This window comes from Mobula birostris, chromosome 16 (assembly GCF_030028105.1).
Source record: "Mobula birostris isolate sMobBir1 chromosome 16, sMobBir1.hap1, whole genome shotgun sequence".
Lineage (NCBI taxonomy): Eukaryota > Metazoa > Chordata > Chondrichthyes > Myliobatiformes > Myliobatidae > Mobula > Mobula birostris.
The window spans coordinates 35,785,202-35,804,092 of NC_092385.1; the positions used below are offsets into that span (position 1 = coordinate 35,785,202).

The following is an 18,891-nucleotide window of genomic DNA, read 5'->3' on the forward strand; positions in this document are numbered from 1 at the left end:
CTCCTCTTTATGTGCCAGTTCACTTCATCCTCCAATCCTCAATCTTTCAGAGATTTATTGATACTTTCTTTAAATACTTATAATGATCTGGCCTCAATCACCTCCTGCGCAGAGAATTCCAGGGAATCACTGCCCCCCCCCCGTATCCCCCTCCCCACTCCCAAGAAAAGTAATTATTCTCTCTGCATTTCTGTTTTAAATGACTAGCCCGTTCATCTGTTATTCTATAACTATGTCTCCTAGTTTATGACTCTCCCACAACTGAACACTTGCTAGCATTTAGCCTGTCAAGCCTCTTTGAATCTTAAATGTTTCAAATCTTTTAAACTCCACAGAATACAAATTCAAACCATGCAGCCTTACTTGATGGGACAGTCCTCATATATCATAAGTTAGCCTGGTGAATCTCCCTTGGACTGCCATCAATGCCATTATATCATTTTTTGGTTAAGGGAACAGAACAGCATTTAACATTCCAGGTGTAACCTCATGAACACCATATACAACTAACAAAACTGCATTATTCTTAACCTAATAAAGGCCAAAATGTTGTTTGTTTCTTAACACTTGTGGGACTTGCCTGGTAACCTCTAGTGATCCACACACTGCAACCTCAGTCATTTGCAGGCTCTCTTCTTTTAGATAATAATCCACTTTTTGATTTCTCTTACCAAAGAGCATGACTTCAAACTTTCCCATATAAACTCTTGGCAGGTTCTCACCCCATCTATCGATATCTCATTGCAGAATCACAATATCCTCATCACATGTCCTTACACCTATTTTCATAGCACAGGCAAACTTGGGAAGATGCCTTTCCTTTTCGCCTCCTGGTCACTGATGTAAACAGTGAACATTTGGCAGAATACGAACACCTGTGTGAACAGTAAATCGTAGTTCAGCCACTTTAATTTGAGTTTGGTATAGATTATTTTCCTTTATTGTTTGATTGAAGTCTTAAAGCTCCACAAAGTAAATCAATAAATCAAGTAGTTTAAATCATAATCGAAGACCTAACTTTTGGAACAAATTGAGGACAGACTTGATGGGCCGAATGGCCTATCTGCTCCAATGTCTTCTGGTCTAAAAAGATCACAAACCTTATCTTGAGGTATCACTTTGTCAGCTTTCTCCCAAGTCATATAGTGTATTCCCCGAAGCCGAGCTAAATCCAAATAGCAACGATCATCTTCACAATTATACCTGAAGAAAAAAATTTGGTAAGTATATAACATTTTATCTAATTAGAAAATGCAGTGTATTGCCGAGAAATAATTCATTCTCAAGTGCAATTATTACTAGGCATATGCAGCAGCATGTTAGAGGAGTTAGGCCCAACAACTGAGCGTCTTTGATGACTTTGTAGGGATTCTAAACATTGGCTTTATGATCCTTTCTTTAAGAAAATAGGAAGATGTGCAAATTAATGGTCAAACATTTTAAAAAATGTGTTTCGTGAAGCTTCAGAAAACATTCTTATGTAATTTACAAAACAAAATGCTTAGGCACCTCCAAGTCTTAGCACACATTTAAAGGTCCAGGTGGACTGCTGTCACTCTGAGCATGTGGTCAACTATTGAGTAAACTATCCAAGTAAAGGAGGGCAACAAATTTAATTAAATGAACTGCAACTGACCTGACAAGGATATCAAATTATTCAAACCTTATAATTTACCACTTGCCTCTATTTTTCCACAACACCATTCAATCGCAAGGTGCTTCTTAACAGTAACAGAATTTTGATATTTGCAGGTTAAATAGTGCAGTTAAATTATGTAAAAAAGATATATGAGCATGTTGAAGTTCATCATCCGCAGAGTAGTTTCTGAGAGGGGAAAAACAAGTTACGTACAGTTCAAAAATGACAGCCCAGTCAGGTAGAAAAAGCAGGTGAGTCAGTCCAGCTCCATGTATAGAGATAAAAATATCCGAATTGTATGTTATTTTTAGCTGCTCTGAAAACCCAATGTCTCTAGAAGAATAAAAAGAAAGTAAATACTGTTAATTTAATTAATCACAGCCACACATAAGCAGTTTAAGGCAGATTAATCTTTCAAAACTCAATTATTTTTAAACTAATCTTTAAATGTACTAAGGCAATTGAAAACAAAAATAGATTTCGAAGCTGTAGTAACTCAAAGTAATAAACTATCTAATGCTAGTACTTAAACCATTAACTAACTGGTAATAGTTATTTGATGTCATCAAATATTCTCAGTTGCTAAGCACTGTAGAGAACTTTGCAGAGTTATTTTCAAACAAAATAAAGCAAGTTATGGATTTTATTCGCCATAGATTTCTCTATAACTGCATACTGTTCAGTATCAAAACAATTTACTGTTCTGATTTTCCTTCAGTGTGTGTGGTAAATAAGCAGTTAGTTCAGTATATGTCCGATAATTTCAATATATCTCCACGTAGTTCATGTTGATTGCTCGTTGGGAAGATTAAGGTGAATGGAATAATAAACAAGATAAACAAATTTGCGTAAAATTGCACTTACAAAGTGAAGTTGGACTGAAGAAGATAATGAACTCTTATTTAAAAGATCTGTGTTGAAAAACTAATCATGATTCCTCTGTGAATAGCATTGCAGGCCTTTTTTTTGGAGAATGAAACTCATAAAGAACAATACAATGAAAGAAAACTCAATACAAGTTGATGCCATAATCAGAACATGCTGTGTCACAGTTCACTCCAAACAATTTGCTACATAATCCATCAATTTCATGCTTCATTTTTTAATTGAATAAGTTGAATTTACAAAACAAGTGGAGTAACGAGTTTATTAAAAAAAAACATGCAATTTCAAAACACTGGCTCTAAAATATGGCCTCTTCTTTATTATCCACCTATTTTAATTTTCTCAAATGACATGTGACCTTACATTGAAACTTAGTGTGTCATTACAGTGTGTGAATGCACACTGGATTACTTTATTTGGCCTACACAAAGATAAATGAAACTCAGCAAACTTTCTATTGAGAACTAACAGTCAAGGCAAAACACTCCTAGCTATTGAATATTTGTTTAAATCAAGTTCTAGTAGTTTTCCATGAAGATATTATAGCAGGGAAGTGCTATTATATTAGAAAACATGCAGTCTGATATTCAAGCAACACACATAAAAAATGCTGGTGAATGCAGACTGGTAGATAACTACATAATGAAGTTGGCTTACAGGCCCACTACATTATTGCCTTGACCAATACTTGCCCGCTAAGATCCCCTTATGTTTGCTTATCATCTGAGTGCACAGCTATACCATCTTTGGCAAATAAAGAAATAAATAGCTCATGAGCCATATTTGGGAAGGCACATCAACCATGACCTTCCGGCTTTCCAATTACACACAGTAATAAACTGTAGATGGTCAAAGGAGGGAAGGGCCAGCTAAAGAAATGAAATTACACTGTGTGAGCTAAAGTACACTGTGCAACTTAGTGTGGCAAGTTTTTATAGTTACTTATAAAACATGTCATAAAAGATCTCAACTAAGATTCCTAAGAAAGAAAGTTTTAATCCATAGGCGTCCTGCACAGGTATTTAGATTCAAAACAATTATTGAACCACAAATGGAATAGAAAGATGTACTCTCTTTCTGCAAAATGCAAGATATGTAGGGGTTGGGGTATTGCGGACATCTTAAAGCACAAAATTGGTCTTGCTGGGGAAAGCCATGCTTCAGTGCCTTGTGTACAGCTACGCTATTTATTAGTTGATTCACTAAAAGTACTGGGAACTTCCAGACACAATGGTATCCTGTAAAGTTACATAATGTTGGGCCACCTTCCGCTATATGAAGGTTTAAAATTAAAGGTTTCGGCAGTCAATGGCAGTTAAGAGTAGTTTTCCCCTTTACAGATAATGTATTAAGATAAAGAGCAAAACAATGTTAGCTTTTAGGCTGTACAATAAGAGAATAAGGTCAGTGAAATTTGACAGTATGACCAGCACAGATGACATAACTTATAGGTAAGCTAGAATCAGCTGGAACTGAAGACTCAAGTGAAACAAATAACTCTGCTACAAAGATGATGATGAGTTCAGAGAAAGACTCAATGACATCGCTTGAGAGAATTCTCAAAGAGAAATGACAGAATTGTTGGTCAAACATAATCTTCAGCAGAGGCAAATCATATGTTGTTTGCTCCTGAACTTAGATTGGTGGATGAAACCTTTTTAATGAGGGGCAGATTTTCAAAGCTTAGGACCCAGGCAGCTGAAGGCATGGCCCTAATTAAATGCAGAATACAAAAAGAGGCCAAGAGTGCAGTGATTGCGGAAAGTTATAGGGCTGGAAGGGATTGCAGGCAATAAAGCATGGCATTATTATGTCACGAATTTGTTGCCAACTGTAATGACACACTAAATCTTGGCTTCATTGCACAACAGTGATGTGTGGGTGTAATATTTAAACTTTGCTTTCTACTTTTTTTTAAAAAGTGTACCAGTAAGACTACTTACACAAAGGCATGGTTTGTGTGATTGTAATCTTTCTTAAAACAGGAGAGCAGCATTTTCAAACAAGGCATAGGAGCAGATGGTATGGAAAATTATTTAATCAGGGGGAAGAATTAATAATGATGATATTGTAAAAAACAATTTACAGTATCACAATTTGTCAACTCCATAAATTGTGCTCCACAAGAGTTCGAGTGGTTTGTATACCTAATTACGTTTTTTTAAGTTGAAACACAGTGAAAGAACTTGTGGAAATGACTTCAAAGCACTCCCCCTCCAGTCACCAACTCTGCAACATCTAACTTTTCTTTCATATCACGAACGTCCTTTGAGTTTACATTTCTCAGCCAGTGTGCACCAGCAGTTGTAATCACAATGAATACTAGAATTACAGCCAGTATAATACTGTCTGAAATATAGAAAATTTACAAAATAGATAACTTGGTGTTTATCATCAGGAATCTTTTTACCTGTGTAAACCTAAGCATCATGGTTTACAGCACAAGTACGCTTTGCTGACAAAAGCTGGCGTATTCTTCACCAACATCACAAGTGGAAGGCATTTCATTGGCAGTTAAAAGTAGCAGTATGCCCCTTTACCGATAATGATTTAAGATATTTTTTTAAAAATCTCTCCCCTTTTCTTCTCTTCCCCACTCTGGCCTCTTACCTCTTCTCACCTGCCTATCACCTCTCCCTGGATCCCCTCCTCCTTCCCTTTCTCTGATGGTCCACTCTCCTCTCCTATCAGATTCCTTTCTCTGCAGCCCTTTACTTTTCCTACCTACCTGGCTTCACCTATCACCTCCTAGCTATCCTTCCTCTCACCTCCTAGCTATCCTTCCTCTCACCTTTATATTCTGGTGCCTTCCCCCCCCCCCCCCGCCTTCCAGTCCTGAAGAAGGGTCTTGGACTCTATTCCTTTCCATTGTTGCTGTCTGATCTGCTGAGTTCCTTCAGCATTTTGTGTGTGAGGCACTGTAGATGATGGGAGAGAGTTAGGTGTGCCAAATGCCTTCATCAACTCACAATTTTCCCTTCCATTTGAAGGTGGCATTTCCCCAAAGTGAAGCTAAATTTGCATCAACATGGGAGGGGAGGGAACGTCGACTCAGACCATGCTCAGACGCCTGCCTCGGGCATTTTCATGCCTTACAAGGTGCAGATTGGAAGTCTGTGTGGGGCGCCAGTCCTCGCACAGACTATAGCAATGTGTGGTTAAGTGCCTTGCTCAAGGACACAAACACGCTGCCACAGCTGAGGCCCAAACTAGCGACCTTCAGATCACTAGACGAACGCCTTAACCACTTGGCCTCGTGCATCAACATAGTAAATACTTTTTTCTGAGCTTCCAATTCTAGAACACCAAAATTCATTCGTTCATTTGTATTTGCAGTCTGAGGTAATTAAGTCACCCGATCATAGTAACTTATTTTCATTGGCAGCAGTAACTACTCACATAAACTTCAGCTTACATATACAGGATGCTACATGATTCACTCCCTCTTCATTTTCCCCACTGTGAATCCCTACGTGACTTTTTGAGTATAGTGTCCTAGAAAAGCTTCAGCTACTAAAGAACATTTTTCCTGTACCTTCCCAACTAATCTTGGTCCACTCTATAAATTAGTCATCAGCACTCTAATTATACAGGATTCACGGTGGCACAAGTAGTAAAACAGAATTGATTAACCACTTAGTTTTTTTCTAATTCAGCAAATGCTCTAGAAAGCCCAGTCAATAACTTTGTTAAGCAAGAAATTAAACCCTGAGCACATGGTAATTAAATGTCTAAATGTGCTTTAAAGACATGAATTAAAGACTGAAACCCCATTTTTAACATGGAATTACCCTGCATATCAGAATACAATCTTAAAATCTTAACAGTATAATAGGCAGTATAGTATGGCTTTGAAAAGACCAAATTCTGAGAACATAATTTCATTGCATATCAGTTACAGAGAAAAACAAGCATTTCCCCTTTACATTGAGAAATTTAAAAATCACAACCCTATTGTATGATTTAAGTACCTACTTGTAATCCACCACTCTGACATCAAACACCGACACTGTCTTCAAAGCTTTCACCAGCTGAGAACAAAATTAAAATATTTGCCAGGCATTAAATTATTTAATTTTAATGAGTACTTCATACAATTCAAAAATATTTAACAAAAAATTTCTATAATTAAATTAAATAGTTGTTACGACTCTCAAAAGTTAAACAAAGCTATCATTTAATCTCCAACGATATTTCCTGCAAAGCAAAGGATACAGTATGTCACAACAATGCAAATGTTATCAACAAAATATTGTAGAAATTATACAGGAGTGGGTCATATTCTATTTTTACACGAGATTTTAAATGTATCTCTCAATTTGCTCAGTTGCTATGTTCTGGGAATATGTGGTGTCATGAGAGAATTCGGAAATGCAGTAACCCAGTAACTCTGCATTAATTCCAGAATTTAAGCAATATGACTATCTGAAATGATAAGCTATGACTTTACTAACAAATGAAACAAAGCAACAAAATACATCGATAATGTACAGAATTCACACTTTCAGGGTACTGACTGTGAAATGTACAAGTTGCAGACACAAGTAGACAGAAAAGATTGCAGATGCTGGAGGAACTCAGCAGGTTCAGAAGCATCCAGGGGTCGGGGGGGGGAATTGTTGATGTTTTGTGTCGAGACCCTGTATCAAGATATATATTGATATATACACACATAATCTCTCTCTCCCTCTTTCTGACCATTCCCTGCTCACAAGCCCGACACACACTTGCCATCTTTCTCCTCCAGTTTTTATTGTGTCTCTCTCCTGCCAAACCTGCATGATCCTTAGAGCTCTACTCACTCTCCTTCCCCACCCCTTATCACCCTTTATCCTGCCACCACTCTTTCCCATCTCCCCACACGATGGTGAGGCAGGTATTACTGATTGTAATCTTTCTTAAAACAGAAGAGCAGCATTTTCAAACAAGGGATAGGAGCAGACAGTATGGAAAATTATTTACTTGGGGTAGGATGACTAATGATATTCTTAGGCAGGAACTGGGGATGTAGAGTGGAACAGATGTACTCAGGGAAATGCACAATAGAAATATGGAGGTTGTTTCGGGAAGACTTTCACAGGGCTCTGGATAGGTTTGTCCCATCGAGGCAGGGAAAGGATGGTAGGGTGACCATGTTTGACAAGAGATTTGGAACATCTAGTCATAAGGAAGATGGAAGTATACTTTAGGTTAAAGAAGCAAGGATCAGACTGTGTTCTTAAGAGTTATAACACAGCCATAAGGGACATAGGAGAGCTAGAAGGGTTCATGCTAAGGCCTTGCCAAGTAGAATTAAGGAAAATCCCATGGCATTCTACACATACGTGAGGAACAGGGGGATGGCTAGAGTAAGCACCAATTCAGGATAGAGGAGAAACTGTGCCTGGAGTCGAAGGAGGTGCTTAATGAATACTTTGCTTCAGTATTCAACAGTATGAGGGACCTTGACAAATGTGAGGACAGTGTAGCAGAGCCTAATATGCTGGAACATGTCAAGAAAAAGAAAGAGGATGTGCTGGAACTCTGAGAAACACTAGAATAGATAAATTCCCAGGACCAAACCAGATATATTCCAGGTTACTATGGGAAGCGAGGAAAGGGGCTGCTGCACTGTTGGCGATGATCCCACCGGCCACAGGAGCCGTACCAGAAGATTGGAGGGTGGCAACTGTTATTCCCTTCTTCAAGAAAAGTATTAGGGATTATCCTGGGAATCATAAACCAGTCAGTCTTATATTAGTGGTGGGCAAACTACTGGAGAGGAGTCTTAGAGACAGGATTCATGAGCATTTTCAGAAGAGGGATAGTCAGAAATGCTTTGTGAGGAGCAGTTCACATCTCTGAGCCTGACTGAATTCTTTGAGCAAGTGACAAAGCAAACTGATGAAGGTAGAGCCACGGATGTGGTATATATGGATTTTAGTAAGGTGTTTGACAATGTTCCCCATGGCAGGCTCATTCAGAAAGTCAGGAAGAATGGAATCTAGGGATTCAGAATTGGCTTACCACAGAAGGCAGAAGGTGATAACAGATGGAACATATTCTGGACGGGGAACCGTGACCAGTGGTGTTTCCCAGGGATCTGACCTGGGACCTCTGCTCTTTGTGATTTTTATAAATGACTTGGATGAGGAAGTGGAAGTGATCTACCAGATCTCGTGAGTTAGAAAGGGTGCAGCGTTTTACCAGCTTGCTGCCTGGATAAGAGAGCATGAGGAAAAGCTGAGTGGATGGTGGTAGAGGCAAATACATTAAGCACATTCAAGACACTAGTAGAGAGGCACATAGAGGAACCAAAAATGGAAGGCTATGTGGAAGGGAAGGATTAGAATTGACCTTGGAATAGATTAAAAGTTCGACACAACACCTTGGGCTGAAGAGCTTGTACAATGCTGTACCGTTCTATGTTCTCTCTCCAACCAACCTGGGATTTCAATTGTCATTTATTTAAAATCTGCAGATTCTGCAGTTTTTTTCCCCAGAACCAAATACAAGAAAAATACACCAGGCCATATCTGGCAGCTGTAAAAAAACATTAAGATACATTTTTATAATGGTAGCTTACTGAGATAAATAAATTGGTAGCCATTTTTCATTAAACTCATCGAAATTTTGTAGTCACTGGCCAAGCACCTTGGGCAACAATATGAACTTCCTTTAATTACTCACCTCATCCTGATTTAAAATTCTGCGGTACTGAGTGCTGCGAATCAGGAATGTAATACGAATTTTTCCAATCTTGATAAAAGAGAGTTACATTAATTAAGAATTTAGCAAGATTTGTAAACATTAAAATTTTAAGAATATGTCAGGATTTCAAAATATGAAATAGACACTGTGATGTCATTTAGAACTTCAGAATCCAAATTATCCACAACCATTAAATATATTCAAATATTCCAAATGAGAAGTTTTTTCTTATCCATTCCAATTTTTGCATTTAACTCATCCATTCCCACAAAATTCCTACCCCAATTCTCCCACCATCTTCAAGTTAGTGAGCATACTTCAATAGAAAGATGTAAGCTTTAACTGTTACATTTTAATTCTCAGGATTTGACATTGATTTCAACCTTCCCTTTCCTACAATTCCTTAAGACATAGGCACAAACCTTCAAACTACTGTACCACTCTACAGACTATATAGCACCGGATACGTACATACAAGTGTAAAGAGCAATGTTGCAAGTATAGTTGCTTTACCAAAACTTAACCTAAATCTACCTGACAATAAATTCAATATCCCTATTCCATCAGCTATCTGCTCTCCTCTTGTTTCATTTTTATACTAGTTTGCTTAATATGCTTCATGTTTGGTTAAACAACTACTAAACCCTATTGAAAATTCACTATAAATTATTCTTCTAAAACCTGGAAATTTAATATCTTGCAACAAGATATTGCAAATACTTTGCACATATTAATTTAACCAATTCCTCTCTTAAAACCAAGAGACCAGTACATTTTGGTCCAATTAAGCAACTGTTGTTTTTCCCACCTACGTAAGACCTGGTATGAACAATGAGAAGAGACAAAATTGCCTACACTTAGATATGTCATCCTAGGTAATTAACAGATCTCATTACTTGAATCATTAAATTTGAGCTTAATCCTTTGCTGCTTCACTTTTACATTTGACACTTACCACTGGAATATCTTGTGTAATATTTAATCTAAACAGAACATGCTGTGAAAATGCTCTAAACATTCCCATGCTGAGGCAATCAGGCACCTGTAAATTAAAAGTGTAAAATTGATGTTACATGTAACCAATCACAGAATTGACAAACATTTTACATGTTGCAGACATTTTATTATTTACTCATCAGGTTTCATGAACCTAGTGGTAAACAGACTGAACCTATTGAAGAACTCGTGTTTGGTTTATGACGAAATTGCTATACACTTAAAGCAACAAGAGTGGATGTTAAGCAACTCCATTAATTTTTGCTTATTTAAGTTGTCTTAATACGCTTCTTTATTTTATTTATTTTTACATATAATGAATAGCAAACTACCATAAAAATATAAACGTGAGAAATATTTCAGTTACTTGCTCATATTTGTCAGATACTATGTGGTATTTTAAAGTTTAGTTCATGAAAATTTAACAGCACAACAAACTTTCTAAATGCGGTAAATTCCTTAAATTCTGTCCAAAAGCAGCTTATTAATTCCAATTTTGCAAAAACAGCCTTATGATTTTATTGGGTATGTTGTAAAATGCAAACCATGCACACAAGGATCTGTGCTTTTTCTATTATGAATCTGGTCATAGAAGAGCCGTGACCTCATTGAACTGACCTTATGTTCTTTCTCTGCAGAATTCATGCAAAGTATGACCATTTTCAAAGAAAAATTAAAAACTTACCATTGTGCATGTGCTTTATTCAGAATGAAATGTGTTAAATAAAGCGTGTTTTCACTGCAGAGGTAAATAGATTCCAGAAACATCAAACTCACTTACCAAAGGTGTATTGTAAAATAATCCATAGCGCATCCGCGGGAGTAGTGAAAAGACTACCTCCTTGAAACATACCTAAATTGTCACATACAAAAGCACCAAAATGTTGGTGTGTAAACAGATTACATTTAAAAATGTACAAAATATTCAGCAGAAATTAAATTAGTTTCATACCCGTTTTTGATCAAATGATTTTAAATGTATAATGCTGTAATCAGAAAATGCTTTCCAGGTATCACTAAATAAATCACCATAACCATAGTAACTCTACAAAAGAGAGAACAGATGGATTAGATGTAATAAACACTCAACAGATAAAAATGAAAACAATTCACCTCCATACTTTGGAAATAAATATACATTGAAACCCTCAACTACCATTAAGATATTGTCTATACATTTTACAACATCTGCAATTATCTGTTTTACAAATTCTAAAGAAATTTTGATACATTTATTTGTAATTTTTTTATTTCAAAATCATAAACTATAGCTAACAAAACACAAAATAAAATATTCAAGAAAACCAATGACAAAACCAACAGAAAAATAATGCCTGAAAGTTAGCAAAACAAATCAAAGTGGAGAGGTTTCGAAATACATGGTTTTCCAAGACAATTTACATGAAGAACTGAGTTCTAACATATTTTTGTAATGTGATCAGGAGTATTATATCAAAGGAAAGAAATTGCTGCTCAATTTATTTTCAAGTCTAGAATACAGATACCAATCTTCGAGGCGAAGATTAGAAATCTACTCTGAAGTAGCATTCAGTGAAGTTTTTACAAATTAAGAAATGATTCTGCACAATCTGTACATGACAACAATGTTCACAGTTTCTGTAGCTAGTTACAACTAATACCCATATAAAAGCTCATCACTGTCTGGAGGGGAAAAGGAAACAGCTACAGTATTGTGTGTATACACACACTTATAATTCAGAACCAACAATCAATTTAGACGTGGCTCTGCCTCTTGCACAAAGAAATCGGACTGTAAATAACTGATTTTGAAATAATCTGAAATGCTGCTTTCAAAGAAAAAACTGAGTCTACAGAGGAATACAAGCAGGGTCAGTGGTAGCAGGCATAATAAAATTAACGGTAGTAAATGTGAAATAGGTTTTCAAACATATGGTTTTCTAAAACAATTTACCAAGAATATAGACTGAAGAATCAGACAAGCCTTCAAATTATCATTTTAATGAAACATTCAGGTTACTGATGACATGAAAGTAAAGCCACTGTTCAATTTATTCTGAAGTACTGCATTTACTGGGAACAGATATCAGAGACCAGAAAAACATGGTATAACAGTAGAGATCATGCATTGTATATTATACTGTAGCAAGTACTGAAATGTTGTATGGAAGATTATGTTATGAATAATGGCCACTTTCCAGAACAGCAGGATTTTACTATATATTATCTGCACTTTATTTGAATTAGACATCCTTTAATTGAAAATGGAGTAAAGTCATCAATTTATGTTCTCAATGAATAAACAACAGTGATCTTGTCCGGTGTTCTGGTGTTACAGTGAAACAAATGAAGGGAGATCTTCCACAGGCCTGAGATTGCTGGCCACCTGCTTCTGGATCACACTGCTCCTTCCCGGGGAGCCCAGTATATAACTCATCCAGTGGGATCAATGCCCCAGCACGACAACAGGGCAGAGAGTCGAACCCAGCACAAGTGGCCAGCAGCACTGCTTTGACAGCTATCAAAGCCTCACACAAAGTCAAGGTTATCACTTATTAAATGAGCGTGGCCGTCATCGATGGTTAGTAACATTCAAAATCACTTTAAACTTGTTAATAAAACAAAAATAATTAAGAAGAAAATTAAAATTAAATCTAACAAAATATAAAACTTAAAACAATTACTTAAATTTCTGCAAACACGAGGAATTCTGCAGATGCTGGAAATTCAAGCAACACACATCAAAGTTGCTGGTGAACGCAGCAGGCCAGGCAGCATCTCTAGGAAGAGGTACAGTCGATGTTTCAGGCCGAGACCCTTGCTGCCTGGCCTGCTGTGTTCACCAGCAACTTTGATGTGTGTTAATTAAAATTCTGCATGCCCTTCTCCAGGCAGCAGGGACTGCAGCACAGAGAACATCTAATCTCATGCGAAGTTTAACCTGCTACACGTTCAGCAAGTGGATCTCCTGAAATCTGGGAATCCTTTGAAAAGTGTTAGTTGTCCATCCTTTTCCGACAATGACATAAACCTGTGCGGGAGGAGTTTTATTAGTGAAAAAGCCGCTGCACTGGGGCAGTTCCACTCTCTTGGCCTCAAAAACCTTGCTCCAATGGTACAAAAAGATCGTCACAACTGGAGACTTCCTCGGCTGCAGTAGACAGCCATGCTGCCTCCTGGGCTTTGTTGTGCCCCTTGCTTTCCATGAAGTGTTGCGGCACCACCTCCTTGACCGTTGGATCTTGTAGTTGATCTCATCCCCCCCACCCCCCACCCCCCACCTCCGCCAGTCTGCCAGAACTGGCTTGGCATGCTGGGGTAGGCATACCCTATCTCACCGGAGTTGGAGGCTCCTGACTACCCTCACCTGGTTCAGACCGCCCGTCACAGTGATGCACTGGTATGCAGCCACTGTCACGTGCAAGCTTCTTGAGAGTTGGGTGGCAGGTGGGGACCCCTAGGCAGAGCACGACAAGCCCGCCATCACCCCTCCCTGGACAACCCATACACCCTACTTTCTTTGGAAAGTAGTGCTGTACCAAATGGCTGCTGAGATTCCAAAGAGCCCAATTACAAGCCTCAGCAGTTGTCCGAGCTCACAGAAGATCTTCCCTATGGCATTCTCTGCTCGAAGTCCCAAAAGCTACTGTCGTTTAACAAGATGTTTCACCAACCTCCCCTGTACTGAATGTTCCACTGTTGGAAGGGCTGTCTTCAATGTGTCGTTACACTGAAGTGCACCTCATCTCTTAATCAACCAAAACATATTACTGTACTATTCCTAGAAAGGTATAGAACTCTTCCCTTGTGTCCTTGCCCATATTTATCTTGTAACTAGTATCACCTAAACATAGGTGACCTGCTCATCATTTGCAGGCTATCATTTCTCAATGTATATTCTTAACATTGAACTCTGATGCGTGATTAAACGTGGAAATGCAAAAGTAGCTCTCTACAAGGTAGTAGTATGTGATTAACAATTATCAATATATTGATATTAAGGGGATTGTTAAAAACTAATTACTACTGTCATTTAAGGAACTATGGCTCTACATGGACACTTTTTTTTGTATTCATAGAGCGCAGAATTCCTAAGGTTCAGAAATCCAACGAGAAGGAAGAAAAATGAGCAGTTGCCCAAAATAAATAGCTTTATTTCACTGTTTAGAACAGAGGAAGCAGGGGGTATCCTCAGGGACAACTTCAGCTTCACAGTAATTCCACCACTAATCTTGCCTCCCTTTCACAGTTTTCCAAGAAAACATTCTCTGTTGATGGGTGTTCTGTGTATTGTTATACTGGAACCACACACGGTTATAAACGCTTAAGATTACTGAGCGTGCTCAGTTTGTCATGTGATTCTGAATGTGCTTTTCACCTGCCAAAATGTCACTTCTGTTATTTACAAATCACAGACAAAGGTCAGCAAATAGTGCCAATGTAGCTGTACATTACAACCTGCCAATATTAACTCAGATTGCTTTAGTGTGAAAGTTACAGAGACAGCAAGTCCAAGGAGCACTGGATATTAAGGAATATCGGCATCTGAATAAAGTAAATAACAGGAAGCAGATGGCATATATTGAGACCTGGAAACAGGAGAGGTCCTTCAAGAGTTTGGTAAGTGAACAGAGTATTTAAAAAAAATAGGAGGACAAAGAGGGGCTAAAAAATGTCCCTGATGTGCAAGATCAGGAAAATCCTAAAGCATTTTATATTAAGAAGGATAATAAGGGAAAGAGTAGGCCAATCAAGGTCCAAAATGACAGCCTGTGCATGGAACCAGAGGGTGCAGGTGAGATTTGAAATGAACGCGTCTCTTCTGTCTTCACCAAGGCAAAGGGCATGGGAGCTGGAAAATTCAGGGAGAGGGACAGTGAAATTTAAGATAATACATCATTAAAAAGATAACAGACATGTGACATTGCAAACTTAAGTCAAAAAGTAAAAGGAAGCATATGTAAGATTTAGAAAGCCAAAATTAGATAAGGCTTTTAGAGGAAGATGAAGGAAGTAGGACTGAACTTCAACAGGGAATCAGGAGAGAAAAAAAAAGAGCCATGAACTGTCTCTGATGAGGATGAAAGAATATCCCAAGGCATTTTCTGCATTCATTAAAAATAAAAGGGAGAGGTGAAGGCCAAAGACTTAAGAGGGAATTTATGCCTGGAGCCAGAGGAAGTGGGTGAGGTACTGAATAAGTACTTTGCATTGGTATTCATAAATATTGTGCTGCAGCCATTCATGTAATGGAAATTCACCCTTATAGAATTCACAAATCATTACCCAAAAGTTTGCTATACAGAATTAAATTCACTTTTACAGATTTTATGTGAAAAGTTAATAAACACAAGATTATTATTTTATCAGCCTGCATTTCCTAACACGAACAGATGCCAGTCCTTCACACATTTTAGAAAATCATGATATGTAACATATTCTAGGAATGCAATCCCCCTATAATATGGGCTGCCTGTATATTATATTTAATCAATAGTGACCTTTGCTGCTTATTTATATTTCATACTAGATTTTCACAATCAGCAACTGAATGAATATTAATGAAGCTAACAGATAACCTACTTTAGATCTTCATTAATACGTAATTTAGTGGAAACAGACATTGCAGCTTTGAACTACGTCGTGTTCAACTGTGATTCACCCACTGAAATAGCAAAGGGATTTGGAAACGATTAACAAATGGTAGAGCAAGAAGAGTGGAGAAGACACAAATGGTCACTGAAGTGAAGACAAAACAAGAGGTGAGCAAAGTCATGAAGAATGTGGAATAAAATGACAATGTTAAATTTGAGATAAAGGAGAACCACAGCTGGACAGTGTGAGGATGACAGATGAATATGATTTGACTTTGCAAAGATATGAGAAATTGTTTTGTACGAATTGAAGTGGAGGAATGAAGGCCAAGGCCAGTCAGGAAAGCACTGAAGATGGTCTTGTCTGAAATCGATGAAAGAATGTTAGCTACACTGTAAGTTGCCTGCAGAGCCAGTCTTGATGACGATATCACTTAAAACCGCATGAACTTATTTTTGGAACTTTGAACAGGTTGCAGTTGTGATGGCTGGAGGTAAATAATCTCAGCCGCAGGCCATTTCTGCTAGTGTCCAAGACAACAGAGAGTGCATGGAATGGGCTGCCGGCAGCAGTGGTGGAGGCAGAAACAATAGGGTCTTTTAAGAGACTCCTGGATGGGTACATGGAGCTTGGAAAAATAGAGGGCTATGGGTAAAGCCTAGGTAGTTCTAAGGTAGGGACATGTTCAGCACAGCTTTGTGGGCCAAAGGGCCTGTATTGTGCTGTAGGTTTTCTATGTTTCTATGTTACAACCATCTTCAGCTGCTCCATAAACGACCTGCCTTCAATCATAAATTCAGAAATAGGTATGTTCACTGACGATCATACAATGTTCAACACCATTCACAACTCCTCAGATGCTGAAGCAGCCCACAGCCAAGTTCAGAAAGATCTGGACAATATCCAGGTCTGAGCTTATCAACGACAAATAATATTTGTGCCATAATAAAGACCAGGCAATGAGAATACAAGAAGAGAAAATCCAGTTATCAAACCCTGACATTCAACAGCATTATCTCATTAAATTCCCTATTATCAATACGCTGGATGTTACCATTGATCAGAAACTGAATTGGCAAATACATAACATGGCTTACAAGAGCAGGCCAGAAGCAAGGAGTCCTGTGACGAGCAACTCACCTCCTAGATTTCCCAAAGGACATACAAGGTTCAAGTTAGGAACATTTTCCACTTGTAGCTTCAACAACAGTTAAGAGGCTTGACACCTTACAGGAGATAACCACAACCATGCTCTTACTCCATCACTGGCACAGTGAAACAGCAGTTTATGCTATAAACAGGACGCACTGCAGCAGCTCACCAAGACACCCGAGGCAGCACATTCCAAACACCCGACCTCTGCCACCTAAAAGGACAATGGTGGCAGAGGCATGGGAAGGCCGGAATCCATACACCATCCTGACCGCTGTTCCTCCACCTTTGCTGAGGCAAAATCCTAGCACCCTCTCTCTCCCTGATAGCATTGTCAGTATACCCACACCTCAAGAACTGCAGCAAAATCCTAGCACCCTCTCTGTCCCTGATAGCATTGTCAGTGTACTCACACCTCAAGAACTGCAGCGATCAAGAAGACAGCTCACTGCCACCTTCTGAAGGGAAATCAGGGCATGGACAATTCATTGCTGGCTCAGCCAGTGAAGGATTGATACTCAGAATAAAGATTTCAAAAAAACCAAATTTACCAAAACATCAAGTAGTTTCCATCAATAGTGAAAATAAGCTTCATAACAGTTGACAGATTGTGATGCCAAATTTCACAATAGTAACCATCTTTGGAGAGAATCAGAACCCACAGCTACAGTATCAACAGTAATATAGAAACATAGAAAACAGGTGCAGGAGTAGGCCATTCGGCCCTTCAAGCCTGCACCGCCATTCAGTATGATCATGGCTGATCATCCAACTCAGAACCCTGTACCAGCCTTCCCTCCATACCCGCTGATCCCTTTAGCCACAAGGGCCATATCTAACTCCCTCTTAAATATAGCCAATGAACTGGCCTCAACTGTTTCCTGTGGCAGAGAATTCCACAGATTCACCACTCTCTGTGTGAAGAAGTTTTTCCTAATCTCGGTCCTAAAAGGCTTCCCCTTTATCCTCAAACTGTGACCCCTCATTCTGGACTTCCCCAACATCGGGAACAATCTTCCTGCATCTAGCCTGTCCAATCCCTTTAGGATTTTATACGTTTCAATCAGATCCCCCCCTCAATCTTCTAAATTCCAACGAGTATAAGCCTAGTTCATCCAGTCTTTCATCATATGAAAGTCCTGTCATCCCAGGAATCAATCTGGTGAACCTTCTTTGTACTCCCTCTACGGCAAGGAACCTTCTTTGTACTCCCTCTACGGCAAGGATGTCAAGGGGACCAAAACTGCACACAATACTCCAGGTGTGGTCTCACCAAGGCCTTGTACAACTGCAGTAGTACCTCCCTGCTCCTGTACTCGAATCCTCTTGCTATGAATGCCAGCATACCATTCGCCTTTTTCACCGCCTGCTGCACCTGCATACCCACTTTCAATGACTGGTGTATAATGACACCCAGGTCTCGTTGCACCTCTCCTTTTCCTAATCGGCCACCATTCAGATAATAATCTGTTTTCCTGTTTTTGCCACCAAAGTGGATAACTTCACATTTATCCACATTAAATTGCATCTGCCATGAATTTGCCCACGCACCTAACCTATCCAAGTCACCCTGCATCCTCTTAGCATCCTCCTCACAGCTAACACTGCCGCCCAGCTTCGTGTCATCCGCAAACTTGGAGATGCTGCATTTAACTCCCTCATCCAAGTCATTAATATATATTGTAAACAACTGGGGTCCCAGCACTGAGCCTTGTGGTACCGCAGTAGTCACTGCTTGCCATTCCGAAAAGGTCCCATTTATTCCCACTCTTTGCTTCCTGTCTGCCAACCAATTCTCTATCCACATCAATACCTTATCCCCAATACCATGTGCTTTAAGTTTGCACACTAATCTCCTGTGTGGGACCTTGTCAAAAGCCTTTTGAAGATCCAAATATACCACATCCACTGGTTCTCCCCTATCCACTCTACTAGTTACATCCTCAAAAAATTCT

At 38.7% G+C, this 18,891-nt stretch overlaps 1 protein-coding gene across 5 annotated transcripts in view; it reads right to left on the reverse strand.

Moving 5' to 3' along the window:
* eogt (EGF domain-specific O-linked N-acetylglucosamine (GlcNAc) transferase) overlaps positions 1-18,891 on the reverse strand; it is a 41,500-nt gene that overhangs the window by 7,646 nt on the left and 14,963 nt on the right. Inside the window, exons 10-17 of one of the 5 annotated variants that reach the window (XR_011889387.1) lie at positions 11,163-11,255; positions 10,992-11,063; positions 10,170-10,256; positions 9,194-9,262; positions 6,500-6,555; positions 1,853-1,972; positions 1,101-1,203; positions 581-875 (exon numbers count right to left, since the gene is read on the reverse strand). Coding sequence is in view for 2 of the 5 variants with exons in the window: in XM_072280535.1 (XP_072136636.1) it covers positions 1,101-1,203; positions 1,853-1,972; positions 6,500-6,555; positions 9,194-9,262; positions 10,170-10,256; positions 10,992-11,063; positions 11,163-11,255 (600 nt within the window). In the remaining 3 variants the exon portion in view is untranslated. The remainder of the gene's footprint in view (positions 1-580; positions 876-1,100; positions 1,204-1,852; positions 1,973-6,499; positions 6,556-9,193; positions 9,263-10,169; positions 10,257-10,991; positions 11,064-11,162; positions 11,256-18,891) is intronic. The other 4 variants (XR_011889389.1, XR_011889388.1, XM_072280535.1 and 1 more) reach the window with 4 other exon arrangements.